Source organism: Polistes fuscatus, unplaced genomic scaffold, assembly GCF_010416935.1.
Source record: "Polistes fuscatus isolate 324 unplaced genomic scaffold, CU_Pfus_HIC Scaffold4, whole genome shotgun sequence".
Taxonomy (NCBI): domain Eukaryota; kingdom Metazoa; phylum Arthropoda; class Insecta; order Hymenoptera; family Vespidae; genus Polistes; species Polistes fuscatus.
Window position 1 is genome coordinate 8,037,782 of NW_025113118.1, and position 18,144 is coordinate 8,055,925.

The 18,144-nt window shown below is 29.9% G+C and overlaps 5 protein-coding genes across 8 annotated transcripts; 3 read left to right on the top strand and 2 right to left on the bottom strand.

The window, feature by feature from the left end:
• The first annotated feature begins 541 nt into the window (after window positions 1-541).
• On the top strand, window positions 542-10,451 carry LOC122521466 (neurexin-4). 4 transcript variants are annotated; one of them, XM_043642228.1, is made up of 11 exons: window positions 542-1,162; window positions 1,673-1,768; window positions 4,133-4,329; window positions 5,846-5,987; window positions 6,066-6,436; window positions 6,517-6,855; window positions 6,941-7,415; window positions 7,504-7,833; window positions 7,908-8,213; window positions 8,565-9,191; window positions 9,271-10,451. In XM_043642228.1, the coding sequence occupies exons 1-11, from the start codon at window positions 1,099-1,101 to the stop codon at window positions 10,125-10,127; spliced, it is 3,804 nt and encodes a 1,267-aa protein (XP_043498163.1). In that variant the 5' UTR covers window positions 542-1,098; the 3' UTR covers window positions 10,128-10,451. The 4 variants fall into 4 exon arrangements, with proteins under 4 accessions (XP_043498163.1, XP_043498162.1, XP_043498164.1 ...); XM_043642227.1 differs by lacking the exon at window positions 4,133-4,329 and adding an exon at window positions 5,043-5,239 and having other exon boundaries at window positions 657-1,162; XM_043642229.1 differs by lacking the exons at window positions 542-1,162; window positions 4,133-4,329 and having other exon boundaries at window positions 1,680-1,768.
• Window positions 1,683-3,608, top strand: LOC122521468 (L-aminoadipate-semialdehyde dehydrogenase-phosphopantetheinyl transferase). The gene is made up of 2 exons (XM_043642232.1): window positions 1,683-1,768; window positions 2,570-3,608. Exon 2 carries the CDS (start codon window positions 2,663-2,665, stop codon window positions 3,524-3,526), a length of 864 nt encoding a protein of 287 aa, XP_043498167.1. The 5' UTR covers window positions 1,683-1,768; window positions 2,570-2,662; the 3' UTR covers window positions 3,527-3,608.
• Window positions 10,452-11,838: 1,387 nt separating the features above from the next.
• On the bottom strand, window positions 11,839-15,435 carry LOC122521469 (CTP synthase 1). The gene is made up of 11 exons (XM_043642233.1): window positions 15,083-15,435; window positions 14,186-14,356; window positions 14,025-14,110; window positions 13,805-13,936; window positions 13,454-13,618; window positions 13,080-13,364; window positions 12,922-13,010; window positions 12,536-12,837; window positions 12,351-12,458; window positions 12,040-12,252; window positions 11,839-11,940 (listed from the first exon to the last, which is right to left on the bottom strand). The coding sequence occupies exons 1-11, from the start codon at window positions 15,246-15,248 to the stop codon at window positions 11,858-11,860; spliced, it is 1,800 nt and encodes a 599-aa protein (XP_043498168.1). The 5' UTR covers window positions 15,249-15,435; the 3' UTR covers window positions 11,839-11,857.
• Window positions 15,436-15,630: 195 nt separating this feature from the next.
• LOC122521474 (ribulose-phosphate 3-epimerase) lies at window positions 15,631-16,886 on the top strand. The gene is made up of 4 exons (XM_043642242.1): window positions 15,631-16,110; window positions 16,199-16,306; window positions 16,377-16,598; window positions 16,664-16,886. Exons 1-4 carry the CDS (start codon window positions 15,874-15,876, stop codon window positions 16,769-16,771), a joined length of 675 nt encoding a protein of 224 aa, XP_043498177.1. The 5' UTR covers window positions 15,631-15,873; the 3' UTR covers window positions 16,772-16,886.
• Window positions 16,887-16,932: 46 nt separating this feature from the next.
• LOC122521472 (putative methyltransferase C9orf114 homolog) lies at window positions 16,933-18,119 on the bottom strand. The gene has a single exon (XM_043642240.1). The coding sequence runs from the start codon at window positions 18,101-18,103 to the stop codon at window positions 16,949-16,951; it is 1,155 nt and encodes a 384-aa protein (XP_043498175.1). The 5' UTR covers window positions 18,104-18,119; the 3' UTR covers window positions 16,933-16,948.
• Window positions 18,120-18,144: the final 25 nt, after the last annotated feature.

Here is an 18,144-nt window from a genome sequence, read left to right on the forward strand (position 1 = left end):
AAATTTTTACGATACGAACTAAATCCGCGCTAAAAGCCATCTTGTTTTTGTTGTACATAGGCGGTTAAATACGAAACTGAATAATGCTACCATTGTAAAAATTTAAAAAATTGATCTTAAACTTGTAAAAGCATATTAAACTTCATTTCTCACTGTTTTAATCTTTAAATAACGTGTATTAGAACAATTGTTAACACTTTACCGACCGGTAGCGATTCAACATCCTGAGCACTTCCTTTTTCCAATATTTGTTGGTTACCATGGCAACCGATTCATCGGCTACCGATCGGTAAAATATTAACATACCGCTAATTTTTGAGAAAATGTTCGCGTATGCACATAATAAACATGATATTCTTACAATTAATCTTTTTCTCAGCCTAGTTACCAATATAATACTACTACATATTTATTTGGTTTCAAGTAATCTCTTCATTTCACCCTTCCTTCTTCTGCTTTAAGCACACAATAGCACCAAGGAATTCAACGGCTGCGTTATCACTTCGAAGTCAAATTTAAATATGTATTTTGCCGATTAAGCAATTTCCATAACATTACGAATTCTACGCATATTTACACGCACAACTGATTCCTTTTTTATTACTTTTAACTTTCGCGATTATTCATTTATTTAGTATATGTATGTGCATATTTTTATTATAATAACCAATTAAAATTCATTGTAATATATGGAAATGAATGACTGTAACTAGTTCAATTTGCGATATGTTGCGCCATCTACCGCAAGTGTTATCAACATAAAAACGATTATCGATACGAGGATAGTTGGAATTCGATATATCGTATCGTATCCACGTACAATAAGTTACTCATACACGCGTGGTGTCGTCATTAGCTTCTTACAAGTGAAATCACGTAACGCCTATATATGACACACAGAGTACACATTGTGTGTTCGAAGAAGTGTAGTTGTAGTGGTAGTAGTGTAGTAACAGCGATTGACTGAGTCTCTCGTAACGGGTGGGAATTTGATAAAAGTATAGTAACAGTTTTGAAGCGGTTAAGATAGCGTGCTGTTTAACGTGAGGACGGATTCTTACGTTCCTTGATTCATTTTTTTAATAGGGCAATGAAAGGATGAACACTTTCAAGTGTTTTGTGTTCGTCTTCGCTCTTGCGGTTAATTCATTAACAAATGCATGTAAGTAACAATCGTTGATTAAATGACCCAGCGCGCGACATGTTTCAAGCGTGATTGTTACGACCAAGCCCACTTGAACATGGCGTTCGAGTTTACTTTATGACAGTACTCTTCGACAAATAAAATCTTTCATCTTTCCTTTAATCTAAATAAATGATTGATATAAAATAAAATCTTTGAATTATGATATTTACATATGTCTGATTAAAATCTCTAGTCATTTAATTCTATGTGTTATTTTAAATAGGCTATGGTCGAAGGATTCGCGCAAGCGTGTACCAGATATGTTGTTTATTTTATTATATTCATTTATAAACAAATTATCGAGAATACGTAAATCATCATTATTTATGAGACTGTAAAACGCGTCATTGTAACATTTTTCGAACTAATCTTAGAATAACTAACCTAGTATCAATAAATAAATGCGAATATTACATTGTGATGTAATTGGAATGATTAATCTTTATGAGTAATCTCTCGTTAATGTCGATTATCTTTGGTTTTTAGATGACTACGAATGTAATGTGCCTCTTTTGGATAAAGCCCATTTAACAGCAACTACATCTTTACCGGAGAGAGGAGCTAAAAATGCAAGACTTAATGGTATGATTTCATTGACTTATTTATACAAGTGTATATTTTTATGATTCCTTCTATATCTTAAGCTTTCATTAAATGGTGTGAGTTTATGTATTATTTCTTCTACAAAATGATCTCAATATTTGTGTATACTGCATAAAGTATATTAGCTTCTTGCTTGCCTAGCTATTATTAGTTAAATCTATCTTGCTATCTTCTGTTGCACACTACAATTGCTTTTATCTGTTGGTGACATCTCTACTATGTTCTTGTATCCGAGAAAAGTATTAATGAGTAAATTCCTAAGGCACGCCCAAATTAAGTACATCTTTGAAACACCCACACTCAATTATGAGATATTTGAACTTTATTCTGATTCGTATATAAAGTGTCCTGTAACCAGTAGTACAAGCGAGTAAGGGATGTTTCTACATTTAAAAAAAACTAAGTTTAAAAATTTTGCCTTGTTCGATAAGCATAGGAATAGAACCGATACAATAAATATCATCATACTGATAATGTCTGTAAACATATTAAGAAGCACAAAAATGCTCTCCGAAATATCTGAGAGTAAGATAGCGAAATCAATCGACCTAAAACTGAATCAAATGCACAAGTGCTCAACAAATTTTCAAACATATTCTTTTCGAAAACAAAAACTTAGATTTTTATATAGAATCAACTCCTACGCGTTTGCCCCACCATTTACAGGACACCTTTTATAAGTACTCCAATGTTTTATTTATTTAAATACAAATTATTTAAATGTAATTTAAGAAAAATATATAATATTAAGATTCCAAGTAATTTATATATTTGCTTCAGGTGGATACTAACAAAGAACAGTAATAAGGCCACACGTATAAAGTAGAATACATATATGTATAAATATTATAAATTTGATAAAAATTTAATTTAATGAAAAGATATAATATCAATATCGATAAAATGAGTCAGAGTGTTCGCTGGGCATTTAATTGGAAAGAATGGAATCCAAGTGAAAAAGAGTTTTCACATGCAATTTCTTGTGTACAACTAGAAGAGAAGGAAAGATTAGATAGATTTGTATTTCGAAAAGATGTTAGGGCTTCTCTTGTAGGTAGATTATTAATGAGAAAGTTTGTCAATGAGTATACACATATTCCATACGATAAAATAGTATTTACAAGGGATAACAATAACAAGCCTATTTTAAATAACTCTGGAATAAATATTAGCTTTAATGTTTCACATCAGGGATGTTACAGTGTGTTAGCTGGTGAAATTAGAGATGTATTATTAGGTGTAGATATTATGAAATTAGAATATACAGGCGGTAAGCAATTGTCTGAATTTTTTCGTATTATGAATAGAAACTTTTCATCTTCTGAATGGGAAGAAATCAAAGGTAATGAGACTTGCATGGAAGCTGAACAAATTGCTATGTTCTGTAGACACTGGGCTTTAAAAGAAAGTTTCGTTAAAGCTTTGGGAATAGGAATAGTTATAGATCTTAGAACAATCGATTTTAAAACTAATTCTAAATTAATTCCTGGTAAATTGATATGCGATACCGTGCTACGTTGGAAAGGTGATATACAAAATTGGTTATTCGAAGAATCATTATTAGACTCAGAGCATTGTGTTGCCGTAGCTTTGCAAGAAAATGAAACAGCACCTAAGTCACAAAATAAAATGTTCGAACTGTTAGACTATAATGAACTTGTAGCGAATGCTATACCAATGCATTCAGAAGATGAACAGTATGTAAAAAAATACTTTAATAAAAATGAAAATCCTTAAACATCTTTGGCAAGCCTATACAATGGTATTGTTCGATGTAAATAATTTTTGTTCTATGAGAAAATAAATTTATATAAAATAATTCATGTAATTTTATAACTCTCCTTCAAAGAATGTTCGCTTTTGAATGTAAAGGTATTTATTTCTGCTGGGATTCATTAAAAGATATTGAAGAAAGTTTATTGATTAGTGGAGATACCATATCAATACACATCTGACATAATCTTGTTAATGACTATTAACCTACTTAAGTTAAAGATATGAAAACTTTGACTTCTATGACGTATTACAATTTACACATATATATACAATTTTAATTTAATTTATATATACATAAACTATAAAAGAAATTACATCACAATATAGTTTTGATATTTATAACGTAAATATTTGTAAGTAGATTATTTTTTTATGTTAAAATATTTTAATATAGTCAAATACATTGCTTATATTTAAAGTTTATTTCTGATATGCTTTACATATTCAAAAAGTATTGATTTAAGGACAGTTAAATTCTAGCTTTCAAGTATCTATTTACCTCTATTAGATATAATGCATTTTTAAGTACACTTTGAGTTGCATGCATGCATACATGTTGTGGCATAGGCGGAAACGCATGGACGGCTAGCAGCTCAGACTTTGGCCAATACCTGACTATTGACCTGGGTCAAGTAATGAATATCACGGCTGTGGCAACCCAGGGACGAGCTCATAAGAATGAGTATGTTATGGAATATGGTATCAGCTATGGTACCAATGGTCTTGATTATGTGGATTTTAAAGAAGAATCTGGTAATATCAAGGTAAGTTACTCATTCCCTGTGTAGCCTATTTTCTTTTGCTTTTAATATATAATATGAAATATAATTATTTATATTTAATGTAGAAAATTAGCATGCGCATTGCTTAATACAGAAACATTAAATTAACATTGGAATTTAACTAGATTGTAGATAATTAACTTCAAATTAATCTGTAATTTCTTACTAATATTATTGATAACACAATGTAATAAGAACAATTCACAATATTCCGCTATATAAATGTAAAGGTAGGTTCTCAATGCATGCCCTAATAATTTATATTTGCATGCTGCTTATCGGTTCATAAAATCTAATTAATGTTCATCACATGCATCATAATATCACGGTTAAATAATTATTTGGAAATTGATGGTAAGAATTCAATGCGATTCTCATAGAAATATAATTGCTATAACAAGCGAATAATTCTACTACAATTTTGATATCTTCACAGTATTGTCTGCTATACTGTTTGTAATGAATAATGCAATTATATTTCTATAGTTTGCGTCGCACTACTATCATTTAATAAATGATATAATATATTATGAACAAAGAGTACTATGAAAATATACACTCATTATCATTATTGTTAAAAATAATTGTATATTTTGATTGTCGATATAATCTTCATTATCACACGTGTCATATATCATTGATCTGCTTTGCTTTCACTCTACTTTTACATCCGGACACGGGGCTGGGCTTTACAGGGGATTCTGCGTGGTCACCAGAACTTAGCAGTTATGATCAACATCTTACCGTGGAACTGAGCGACAGGTACGAGATACGCAGCGTTGCGACACGGGGTCGCGCTCATACTAATGAATATGTGACAGAATATATTGTCCAATATTCTGACGATGGTCAAGCCTGGACTAGTTATGAAGGTCAAGATGGTGTAGATGAGGTATTGGATTAAATAAAAAAAAAAACTAAAAGTCGAGATTTTCTTTTTTTGAAAAATACAATACCTACTTATTTGTTTTTCTGTAGGGTTTGATTAACATTTTTGGGTTGATAAAACGTATCCCAATACATGATTTTTATTTTATCAATACATTCCTGTAGATCTTTTAATTATTTAAATCTAAAATGTCGACATATCTAATCTACTTCAAAATCGATTAGTTATAATTATTCAATAAATAATATAAATAATTTTTAAGAAACTTTATTTTTTTTTTTTTTTTTTTTAATAAAAATCATTATTTATAATCTCTAAGTCTCTGGAGTCTTTCATTGCGCTTGAATGCTTTAATTAACAATTGGTATCCTAACAATACTAACAATATTTACATGCATGTTTCTTATCTGCTCATTATTATTTTAATCGTTTATGAATATGATTATTGCATAAGTCAAATTTGATTTAATATTATGCATAATTTTAGTATAGTAATATTTTATTTTTATTGTTCCTTCATTTTACACAAAATATAAACAATACATAAATTTACTTATCTATAAATAATCAATACGATAATTTGAATAAAATTATAATATATTTTTGTAGATGTTCAAAGGAAATACAAATGGAGATACCATCAAACTTAATAAATTTGAAGTTCCAATAATTGCACAATGGATAAGAATAAATCCAACCAGATGGCGAGATAGAATATCATTAAGACTTGAATTATATGGATGTGACTATGGTAAATATTAAATTACAAAATAATATATAAACGCAATGTGATATATGCAGCTGCAATAACTTTACTTCATATTTACAGAATCTGATGTATTATCGTTTAATGGATCATCTCTGGTTCGTCTAGATCTGTTGAGAGAACCGATTGAAACCGATAGACACTCTATACGTTTTCGTTTTAAAACTAACTTTGCAGATGGTATATTAATGTATTCGCGTGGTACGCAAGGAGATTTCATTGCATTGCAACTACGCGACAACAGAATGTTATTGAATATAGATCTTGGATCTGGTGTCATGACAAGTTTATCAGTAGGAAGTCTTTTGGATGATAACATGTGGCATGATGTTGTTATATCAAGAAATAGAAAAAATATTTCTTTCTCCGTTGATAGGGTATTAATAAAAGAAAGAGTCAAAGGAGAATTTCATCGTCTAGATTTAAACAGAGCGGTAAGTTTGATATGTATAAATAAATTGTATGTGTAAAAACATACACAATATTAATAATCATTTTTATTCTACTTTCACAGCTTTATATAGGTGGAGTGCCTAACAAGCAAGAAGGTTTAGTAATAGGCCAAAATTTCACAGGATGTATAGAAAACTTTTATTTGAATACTACCAATATTATTCATGATTTAAAAGAAACTGAATATACAGGAGAAAATTTAAGATATCACAAAGTTCATGCGCTTTACAATTGTCCTGAACCTCCTGTCATTCCTATATCATTTTTAACACCTGGATCTTATGCACGGCTCAAAGGTTATGAAGGAATCCAATCGTTGAACGTTTCACTTGGATTTCGAAGTTACGAGGATCGAGGAATAATCCTTTATCATAAATTTACATCACCAGGATACGTTAAAGTTAGCATATTAAATATTTATTAATATATAATACGTGTTGATTCATAAAGAAGATACTATAGTTAATAATTTTCAATATTTTCAGCTATTCTTAGAACAAGGCAAATTGAAAGTCGAAATCGAAACATCAAAAAGTGCGAAAGTAATTTTAGATAATTTTGAAGGAAAATTTAATGATGGAAAGTGGCATCAAGTGATTTTAACAGTAGCACAAAATACTCTTATATTAAATGTTGATGATAGACCTATGAGAACTAAACGTCTTTTGGAAATGATAACTGGACCAATATATTGGGTTGGTGGTATGACGGGAGAAGAAAGTAATCGTGGGTTTGTTGGATGTATGAGAATGATAAGTATTGATGGAAATTATAAAATACCAACTGATTGGAAAGAAGAAGAATACTGCTGCAAAAATGAAGTTGTTTTTGATGCTTGTCAAATGGTCGATCGTTGTAATCCTAATCCTTGTAAACATTCTGGTATATGCAGTCAAAATTCAGATGAATTCTTTTGCGATTGTACTCATACTGGTTACTCAGGAGCTGTTTGTCACACTTGTAAGTATCCTATAGTAAATCAATAATTATTTGTATTATTACTTAATATTATAAATATAATAAAATTATTATCTCTTTTTTTAATCAGCACTATATCCCTTATCTTGCGAGGCATATAAAAATATGAATTCGGTAAATCAAAGAGCAGAAATTAAAATTGACGTTGACGGAAGTGGATCATTAGCACCTTTTCCAGTAACTTGTGAATTTTTTGCCGATGGACGAGTAATGACAGTTCTAAGGCATAGTAACGAATACCCAACGCCTGTTGATGGATTTGAAGAACCAGGCAGTTTTATTCAAGATATCAATTACGATGCTGATCTTGATCAAATAGAAGCTTTCTTAAATCGATCAACGAGATGTAGTCAAAGAATAAAATACGAATGTAAACACTCGAAATTGTTTAATTCACCAGGTAAACATCAATTATTTCATTAATTATTCTATTTTCTCAGACTTAACATTATTCATATTAATTATTATTTATAGTTCCACAGAATGAGTACTTTAAACCAAATTCGTGGTGGGTAAGCAGACAAAATCAAAAAATGGATTATTGGGGTGGCGCTTTACCTGGTTCACGTAAATGCGAATGTGGACTACTTGGAAATTGTGCGGATCCGAATAAGTGGTGTAACTGTGATGCTGACTTAGAAGGTAGACTCGAAGATAGCGGTGATATTACAGAGAAGGAATATCTTCCTGTGAAACAATTACGTTTCGGAGATACTGGTACACCATTGGATGAAAAAGAAGGCAAATATACATTGGGATCACTTATTTGTGAAGGAGATGGTACGTAAAAATTATATCATCTTCTTATATGTTTCTTTTATAATTTTAGTTAATTCATTTTCAATTGTTTATAAGGATCTGAGTTACCTTGGTATTCTATTAAAGTAGGATCAGGTAAGAGTTAGGATAGCTAGAATGGATTAGAAATAATTATGATCAGTATTAATTTACGCATATAATCTCTTTGACGTATTTGCGTCTTTTTACTGTGCATAATTTATTATACACAGCTATAATAAGCTAGTTTATCATGTTGTGTAACATATTTGATATCCGTATATTGCTACAATATTAATTATAAACGTGAACTCTTTAACTTGTCATAATTCTGTATTATTATTTTTGTTATAGATTTATTCCAGAATGTAGTAACGTTCCGCATTGTTGATGCTACCATTAATCTACCTACTTTTGATATTGGCCATAGTGGGGATATCTATTTCGAATTCAAGACGACTATTGAAAATGCTGTAATTATTCATAGCAAGGGTCCTACAGATTATATCAAAGTTTCTATAAACGGTGGAAACCAGATACATTTTCAATATCAAGCAGGTGGTGGACCACTTGCTGTAAGTGTTGACACGTCTTATAAATTAGCTGACAATCGATGGCATTCCGTTTCCGTCGAAAGAAATCGTAAAGAAGCTAGAATAGTTATTGATGGAGCTTTGAAGAACGAAGTTAGGGAACCTCCTGGACCAGTGCGGGCGCTTCATCTTACTTCGGATTTGGTAATTGGGGCAACTGTTGATTATAGGGATGGCTTTGTAGGCTGTATAAGAGCTTTACTTTTAAATGGACAATTACAAGATATTAGAAGTTATGCAAGACGTGGACTGTTTGGTGTTAGTGAAGATTGCGTAGGACGATGTGAGAGTAATCCGTGTCTTAACAATGGTACATGTCACGAAAAGTACAATGGATATTGGTGTGACTGTCGTTGGACTGCATTCAAAGGACCAATTTGTGCGGATGGTAAATTTCAATAAATTTTATACTCATATGTATAGATTTTTTTTTTCTTTTTTATTAATGTTTTTTTGTTTTGTTTTAGAAATTGGCGTTAACATGCGTTCAAACTCAATGATAAAATACGACTTTATGGGCAGTTGGCGTTCTACAATTTCCGAAAAAATTAGAGTTGGTTTTACAACGACTAATCCCAAAGGGTTCCTACTTGGTTTATTCTCAAATATTTCAGGAGAATATATGACGATTATGGTTTCTAACAGCGGTCATTTACGCGTAGTCTTTGATTTCGGTTTCGAACGACAAGAAGTTATATTTCCGTCGAAACATTTTGGTTTGGGCCAGTATCATGACGTTAGATTAAGTAGAAAAAATTCTGGATCAGTTCTCGTTTTAAAAGTTGATAATTATGAACCAAAAGAATTTCATTTTGATATTAAAACTTCGGCCGATGCTCAATTCAATAATATTCAATATATGTATATAGGTAAAAATGAATCTATGACTGAAGGATTTGCAGGTTGTATATCTAGAGTCGAATTTGATGACATATATCCTTTAAAGTTACTATTTCAAGAGAATGGTCCAGGAAATGTTAGATCTTTAAGTAATACACCGATTACAGAAGACTATTGCGGAGTAGAGCCAATAACGCATCCACCAAATATTGTTGAAACACGACCGCCACCTGATGTAGACGAAAACAAAGTTAGAGCGGCTTATAATGAAACAGATACTGCAATTTTAGGAAGTGTATTAGCTGTCATTATCATAGCTCTAGTAATTATGGCAGTACTTATAGGAAGATACATGTCGAGGCATAAAGGTGAATATTTGACTCAAGAAGACAAAGGTGCGGAAATTGCATTAGATCCAGATTCAGCGGTTGTACATTCCACGACCGGTCATCAAGTTCAAAAGAAAAAAGAATGGTTTATATAAATTCTATATAGAAATAATATAATTAACAAGTGCACGTTTATCTTTGGATACATTATTAAGAGAAAAAAAGTATACATAGCGAGATGAGAGTTCGAGATTTATACTTTGTTTCTCTATTCCCATGTAATTATAAAGTTAATGCTAAGTATTTGATATATAGTAGAAATGGCTGTCTACCACTTCATACAGTTATAAGATAAATCAACGAAAACATTAATATAATCTTTATTATTAATGTTATTGACAAAGAATTTTCGTTTCAACGAGCTCAGAAAATAATAGAAGTAGAAATAATTGCCTTGATCAATAAAACGCAAAACTACCTGAGAGAATCTCATTAGCGCAGGGAAGAACGAGCCATATTTCTTTTTAATTGTGAAGATATGATTATTTTCTAAAGTTATTAATGGCTCAATTATTTCATATAAATACTTGTATGACTTATAAGTATTTATACTGTAATTATAGATATATGAATATTTATTAACTGTACATCTGGCATTATAATTAATCGAAAAATATAATTTTTAATTATTAATCCAAGTCAAATAGCAGAAATAGTTCAATATTATTGATCCAGATTTTATTTTTCAATTTTTATATATCGTAACTTTTATATTAATTTGGAAACTAACTCGGAGACGTCGTTATTAAAATATTTTGTATTAATTTTGTTATGCCAGTAAATGTCTAATTTTTTAATTTTTCGTACGATTCAAACGTTTTTGTCAATGTACAAAAGCGATGTTATTAGTTACGCATCTCTATTTCTTTTAATACTAACTCACAGTATTAGTTGTAATCTTTACCGTCCAAAGTGCATTTTTTTTTGTTTTTAATTTTATTTTTAATTTTAATTTTAATTTAATTTTATTTTTATTCGTTAATTATATTTTTACACATTTTTAGTTTACGTAACTTAAGAAATATAAATCCACAATGATAACTTAATAATTAACTTAGTATACTACTCTTAATATACTCAAGTATTATACGATGGAAATGTATGTACATATGACATTTTTATATGAGCAACTTTTATTATTTTTATCATTAAACTGTATTTGATAAATTGTAATTAGAACATGACATTTATTGTCAAATAAAGGCGTACATACCGCAAAAAGAGAGTATCGACAAATAACATAAATTTTATTCGTACTTTTTTCCCTTTAAATTGTTTTACACATATGTATAGTTTTAAAAGCTTAATATAAAATAAATAAAAGCAACTTTTTTTTTTTATAATGTATTTGTCTTTTATATTACTTACAAACGCTCATAACAATAAATTTAATAAAATATTTATCAGTCAACTGATGATACATGTAGTAGAAAAAAATTTTTGTCGGTACAAAAATAATATAAATCTTCTCATACTTGTGTGTGTGTGTGTTAAACAAGAATATTAAATTATAAAATTAATATATAAGGAGATCTATTCTTCAATCATTTTTGTATATAATCTTATTGATATAAATGGAAGTGCGAAAGAAAATATTTTTTTTATATATTTGTATGCAGGCAAGTAAAGTGCCAACAATAAGGGAGAAACTTTCTATGCAAATGTAAAATTTATAAAAAGAATGTGCTATGTACTATAACGTTTCAATTTCACAGTAAATATTAAGTACCCTATTCATTTAAAATATAGTATATAATACACATTTTTAAAACATTTACTAAAAATATATAAACATATATTCAAAAATGTGTATATTATATGTGAATTAATCATTAATACTAGAAACAACACTGTTACTTGTGTCGGATGATGATTGTAATTTTGACATATCAAGTAGATATTCCGAATCTAAACAAATAAAAAGAAGAGAAAAGAAAAATAGTGCAATATAGTAAAACATATACATATATATTTCTATGTATGCTATATAAAAAAATTAAGTATTACCGGATTCGTTATCACTGAGTTCACGTGGCGATAATTTACATCCTTTTGCCAAATAATGTTTTAATCTACCAATACTGGCTAAAATTAATCCTAAGAAAGGAGGCGATGGTTTTAAAGGCCTGGATAAATATTCAGGGTGAAACTGAGTAGCAACATAATAACTCTTTTCGTATAATTCTAATATTTCCATACGATCATTATTTTCATCTCTACCTAATATATGAAATTGATATTTGTTAAGTATTTAAATGAAGTACAAAATATAGTAAGAGTTATTAATGATTCGATAATGATTATTAAGATAAACTTACCCACAAATGTTAATCCAGCATCTTCTAATATTTTAATGTATTGTGGATTTACTTCGTACCTATGTCTATGCCTTTCTTCAATATAATCTTTGTTTCCATACAGTTGTTCTATTAAATTATATAAATATGATGAAATGAAGAATAAGTTAAGAATAAGTTAATCATAATGATAAATTTGAACTTACTTAAAATAGAATTTTCACCAGATTTAAAATAAGTAGTTCTTTTTCCAAGTCTCATAGTTCCACCCATCTGACCTGGATTATGCTCTGGCATGTCTATTATAAATGGATCAGTTGTGTTTGGGTCAATTTCTGTACTATTAGCCGTTGGAATATCTAAAACATTTCTTGCAAATTCTATAACAGCGACTTGCAATCCCAAGCAAATTCCTAAAAATGGTACATCATTTGTTCTGCACCATTTACATGCTTCTATTTTTCCTTCTATGCCTCTTTTACCAAAACCACCAGGAACTACCACACCACTGTTAAGTTAAAGTATTATATAATATTTTGTATTATATTCTTATATTTTAACAGAAACACACGATAAACAATTTTAATCTTACTTGCTTTTGCAAAGCTTTTGCCAAGTTTCATGATATAAAACAGGATTATCTAATTTAGTGGAGTTTTCTAGATTAGCCGCTTCTATAAACTAAAATAATTATTTATTTAGAAAAACATATGTGACAAAAACAGCACGTGACAACAAAAAACTCTTTACCGTTAAATTTAAACGATAGCCAACTTGCACAGAAGCATGTTGTAATGCTTTTATAACAGAGGCATATGAATCTTCTAATTTGGTATATTTGCCTACTAAAGCAATATTAACATCTTTTCTTAGATGATCAATTCGATCAGCCAAGTCTTTCCACTTACGCATGAAATAACGTGGACGTGGCAAAATATTTAATTGTAATCTATCGCTAAGGAATTCTATAACACCTTGACTTTCCATAAGAAGAGGTACGCGATAGATAGATGACAAATCATGGATAGTAATAACCTGTCAACAAATTATTTTAGTTATCTTTTAAATTTCTATACTTGCAATTAATATATTTATTAAAAAGAAGAAGAAGACGAAATGATTACTTGATCTGGCTGTACATGACAAAAACTTGAGATCTTGTCTTTGATTGTGTTGCCTATTGGCTTTTCAGATCGACAAACTATTAGATCAGGAGATAATCCTAGACCACGCAATTCTCTTACACTCGACTGAGTTGGTTTAGTCTTTGATTCTCCAGTACATTTTGGCTAAAATGAATAACATTCTATTGATCTATACAATTTTAATTAAATATTAACTCATTTATTGTTATATCAATATCATTTACGTCATTACTAATCCAAAAATAATACTATCTGGTATTTTGGCGCAAGTTCAAGGACTTGTACTATAGTCAAAAAAAGAAAATAATTTTAAATCAAGTTCTTATGTACCTGTGGAACTAACGAAACATGAGCGCAACAAAAGTTTTCCCTTTTAACTTTGAATTGAAATTGCCTAAAAGCTTCTACAAATGGCATCCCTTCGATATCTCCAATTGTTCCACCCAATTCAACGATACAGACCTAAAATTATAAAGAGATTCTAAAATGTTATCATGTACTAAATACTAAATCAGGTACTAAAGATAAATGTTTCATAAATATTTATTACATCTGGTTTATCGCCGTCTTCCGATACTGATTTATTGGCAACTTCTTGAACCCATTCTTGAATAGCATCAGTAATGTGTGGAACAACTACAAAGAAAATTTTACATTATTTAAAAACTTATTTAATTTATCCCACAAAATGATAAGAATTTCTTGTTATACCTTGTACTGTCTTGCCTAAATAATCGCCTTTTCTTTCTTTGGTAATAACATGTTGATAAATTTTTCCCGTAGTAATATTATTTTCCTTGTGCAATATAATGTCTAAGAAACGTTCATAATTTCCCAAATCCAGGTCTACCTCTCCACCATCGTCAAGCACGTAAACTTCTCCTATAAATGAAACATCATTGCACACATTAGTTTTATTCTTGGTAACAATGCTTGACATAGGACACCTATGGTAAAACAATGGAAGAATAACTGGTATTCGTAATCAAAATCAATAAACAAGTTTCTGTTCGAAACAATCTCAAGAAAATGAAATTGAAGAAAGCCAAAGAGAAGCAAGAAATATTACTCTATAAACATCATTCAAATAGAACTTTAAATTAAGAAAAAAAAAATTTAGATTAATATCTTAAATAATGTAAACATCCACAACGTTCTCTCTATTATATTTAAATATATTTCAACGAAACTGATAATACCCGATCGAGTAATTAAAAATAATTAAAATAAAATAAACATCAAAATGATTAAATGCATCATACATTAAAAATTAACAAAGAAGATAAAATAAAATAGAAAAAAATCAAACTATTGATACAATCCTTTAAGTTTATCGTAATTTAAATGCAGTGTGTTAAATTAATAGAATTAGCGCGGTAAATGAAATTAGTTAGACATTTAAGGAAAAAAAAACAAGTTTAAAGAAAAAGCACGTGGTCATGGGAACGAAGGCGGGTAGAATAATACAATATGGCTACTGATAGACCACATGTTTTCTGCTTAATAAAACTTATCCAAATAAAGAATCTATCAATGAATATCGCAAAGATATGAGGGAAAAAATGGAAAAAAAATAAAAATAAAGTTAGCTTATTTTATTTTTTTTACCATGCTCGTACGGTGAAAAAGTACCAGCGTCTATATTTATGTATGGATCTATTTTGATAGAAGTCACTTGAATACCGCAATGTTTCAATATTGTGCCAAAAGAACTGGCTATAACACCCTTTCCTACACCACTAATAACACCACCAGTCACTAAAATATATTTCATTGTTTTGAATTATAATGAAATTTCTTATTTATTTAACAGAATCTTCGTTAAATAATACACAACACATAAAACTTCACACCGGCAGATAACATTAACTAACAGTATATACCGGCAGCATGAGCTTTAGTCTGCACTTAATATTCCCATGAAAGCACACCAATAATTTATAAAGAAAACATTTCTATATTTCTTCTTGTAGAAACCAACGGAAAGTCCTTAGTACTTTTGTCTCGGAGTATTATCGATACCTCGCAAGAATCGATTCAACATCGCACATATCGACCAATAAGTTAAAACATTTTACTGGCGCGCATATACATTAATTATAAATGTTATACGATTACTCATCAAATTTTCTTATTTTTATTCGGTATTTACGTTTATCTTCTATTTACATGTATGTAAATTATTTCTCGTAATTATAATCTTTAAAATTAAATAGAGAATTGCTATAATTCTATAGATAAATTTATACGACAAAATCAGAATAAATGACATAATTTTGACAAGGTGTTATTGAAAGCTCTTACAAAGTAGCTAATGTAATTTTTATCTACTTCGAAATACATTGAAGATCTTGATCTTGAAAAATTTGAAATATTTGTAATAGCTTTTTTAATTCGCGATGGCTAAAAATTTAACGGCAAAAATTGGACCTTCAATTTTAAATGCTAATTTAGCACAATTATCTGAAGAATCGCAACGTTTGTTAAATAATGGTGCGGATTATCTTCATTTGGATGTAATGGATGGTCATTTCGTTCCTAACCTTACTTTTGGCCATCCTCTTGTAAAATGTCTTCGTAGTAATATAAAAGATGCATTTTTTGAAACACATATGATGGTCTCTAATCCGGAACAGGTATTCATTTGTATTCGTTACATTTTCTTGTATTCATCTCTTGAATGTATAATAATGTTATTTTTGTAATAACAATGAAATGTTTTAGTGGATCGAACCAATGGCAGATGCTGGTGTGAATCAATATACATTTCACGTAGAACCAGTAAAAGATGTTCCATCAGTTTGTAGGAAAGTTAGAGAAGCAGGAATGAAGGTAAATGTTTTGTAATACTTCTTATGCGATATCTGATTTATGCATTATAGATAAATTTGTTTTTCAAAAGGTAGGGGTAGCACTTAAGCCAGGTACGCCAGCAGATGTAATTGTTGATTATGTTGATTTAGCTGATATGATATTAGTTATGACAGTCGAACCAGGATTTGGAGGACAAAAATTTATGGAGTCAATGCTGCCAAAAGTAGCATGGCTTAGAAAGAATTATCCTACTTTAGATATTGAAGTTGATGGCGGAGTTGGTCCAGCTACTATAGAAGCTTGCGCAAAGGTGTCTTGAAATATATTCAATTTTATTTTAGTTATGATAAGGTTCTAACATTCATATTTTTCTAGGCTGGTGCAAATATGATAGTATCTGGAACAGCGGTAATTGGTGCTACTGACCAGGCAAAAGTTATAAGAGATTTGAAACATGCTGTTAATTGTGTATTGAATAATTAATATGATATTGCATAGAAGATATCATGGACAAATATTCTCAACATTTAAAGAAGGAAACAATAGGAAAAAAAAATTTTAGTAGTAATATTTTGTAAATATATTTTATAAACAAAAATTTAATGACATGTTTTTGAATATTATATTTTGTTACAATGATAATATAAACATCAATGTTATTTAATCTTTAGCAAAGCTACCAAATTGAGCATTTGGTAGTACAGGATTTTTGGGGAGTAATTTAGTCCTCAGTTCTGCAAGAGAAAGTAAAAGAGCTTCTTCTGTCCTAATAGTTCTCGACCCTTGTTGGGGACATACATTTAAATATTTATGAAACACAGATGATGGATCTTCATTTGGCAATTTCGGATCAACTTCCAGTGCAGCTTCTAATCCTGATAATCCTCCAAAAACTATTAAAGCATGGTCGTACTTTAAACTTTTTGGTGGTATATCGTCAATGGATGTTCCTTTATCAGAAGTACCGATAGTCAAATCGTATCCTTCCTTATAAGAACATTTTGTAAACACTTCAGAAAGATTCTTAGCTAATTTAACATTGTATCCCCAATATATTCCTGTCTCCAATTTTGGCTCTGTCGGAGATACTATAATTCCTTTCATTTTCTTCGGATTTTGTTGATCTGGTAGTATTTTAACGGTAACTCTTAATCCAGGCATCAATTCTTTATCTACTCTAATATCATTGAGAAGTCCTACATTCACTTGGGAACCTTTCCCAGTTTTCACTGGTTTATTACTAACTACACCCTCACGGTAAAGCGATATATCTTGTTGTCTGAGATGATGGGGAGCATCCAAAGGATTCAATAAACCTGCATACTGTAAATCCTTGTGCAGACGGAAGAAGTGTTTCCTCAGATACTGTGGACACTCCAAGTATTGTAATATTCTGACTAATTGTAAACAACAAATTCTCCCTTCGCCTAGAACATCGTCTACTCTAACTTTTTTCTTCTCATTTTCAGTGATCTCACCTTTGTCATCGAAAACAACTATCTCATCAACTTTGTAAATACATGCTGCACGTGCTATTTGTCCTGCAAGATATGTTCTCAATTCAACAGATTGTGCATTATCTAAAATAGAGCCAGGTACTGCAATGGTTATTGTAGAAGTATTATTTATCTTAATTTTCTTTTCAGTATCTTCTTTCTTCGTCTCATTTTCAATTTCCTTTCCCTGCTCTTCTTTTTTTAATTTTTTTATTAACCTCTCCTCTTTCCGTTGCTTTCTCTGTTCCTTCTGCAATCGATTATATTCCTTCCAAGTTTTTACTTGTGATATTTCCGGCGTATTATTTGAATCTGACATTATTTTCACAACGGGATAATATTAAATTAAATAGAAAACAA

Bases quoted from the DNA above. Each gene is read 5' to 3' on its own strand.
- LOC122521468 (XM_043642232.1), top strand. From the start codon at position 2,663: ATGAAAAGATATAATATCAATATCGATAAAATGAGTCAGAGTGTTCGC.
- LOC122521472 (XM_043642240.1), bottom strand. From the start codon at position 18,103: ATGTCAGATTCAAATAATACGCCGGAAATATCACAAGTAAAAACTTGG.
- LOC122521466 (XM_043642225.1), top strand. From the start codon at position 4,877: ATGAACAAAGAGTACTATGAAAATATACACTCATTATCATTATTGTTA. The intron at 5,240-5,845 runs GTATTGGATTAA...ATATTTTTGTAG, and splicing joins GTCAAGATGGTGTAGATGAG to ATGTTCAAAGGAAATACAAA. The intron at 9,192-9,270 runs GTAAATTTCAAT...GTTTTGTTTTAG, and splicing joins AGGACCAATTTGTGCGGATG to AAATTGGCGTTAACATGCGT.
- LOC122521474 (XM_043642242.1), top strand. From the start codon at position 15,874: ATGGCTAAAAATTTAACGGCAAAAATTGGACCTTCAATTTTAAATGCT. The intron at 16,307-16,376 runs GTAAATGTTTTG...GTTTTTCAAAAG, and splicing joins TTAGAGAAGCAGGAATGAAG to GTAGGGGTAGCACTTAAGCC. The intron at 16,599-16,663 runs GTGTCTTGAAAT...ATATTTTTCTAG, and splicing joins CTATAGAAGCTTGCGCAAAG to GCTGGTGCAAATATGATAGT.
- LOC122521469 (XM_043642233.1), bottom strand. From the start codon at position 15,248: ATGAAATATATTTTAGTGACTGGTGGTGTTATTAGTGGTGTAGGAAAG. The intron at 13,937-14,024 runs GTAATAAATATT...TTATAATTTTAG, and splicing joins AAGACGGCGATAAACCAGAT to GTCTGTATCGTTGAATTGGG. The intron at 12,459-12,535 runs GTAAGTTCAAAT...ATAATTTAATAG, and splicing joins TGGTGAAAATTCTATTTTAA to AACAACTGTATGGAAACAAA.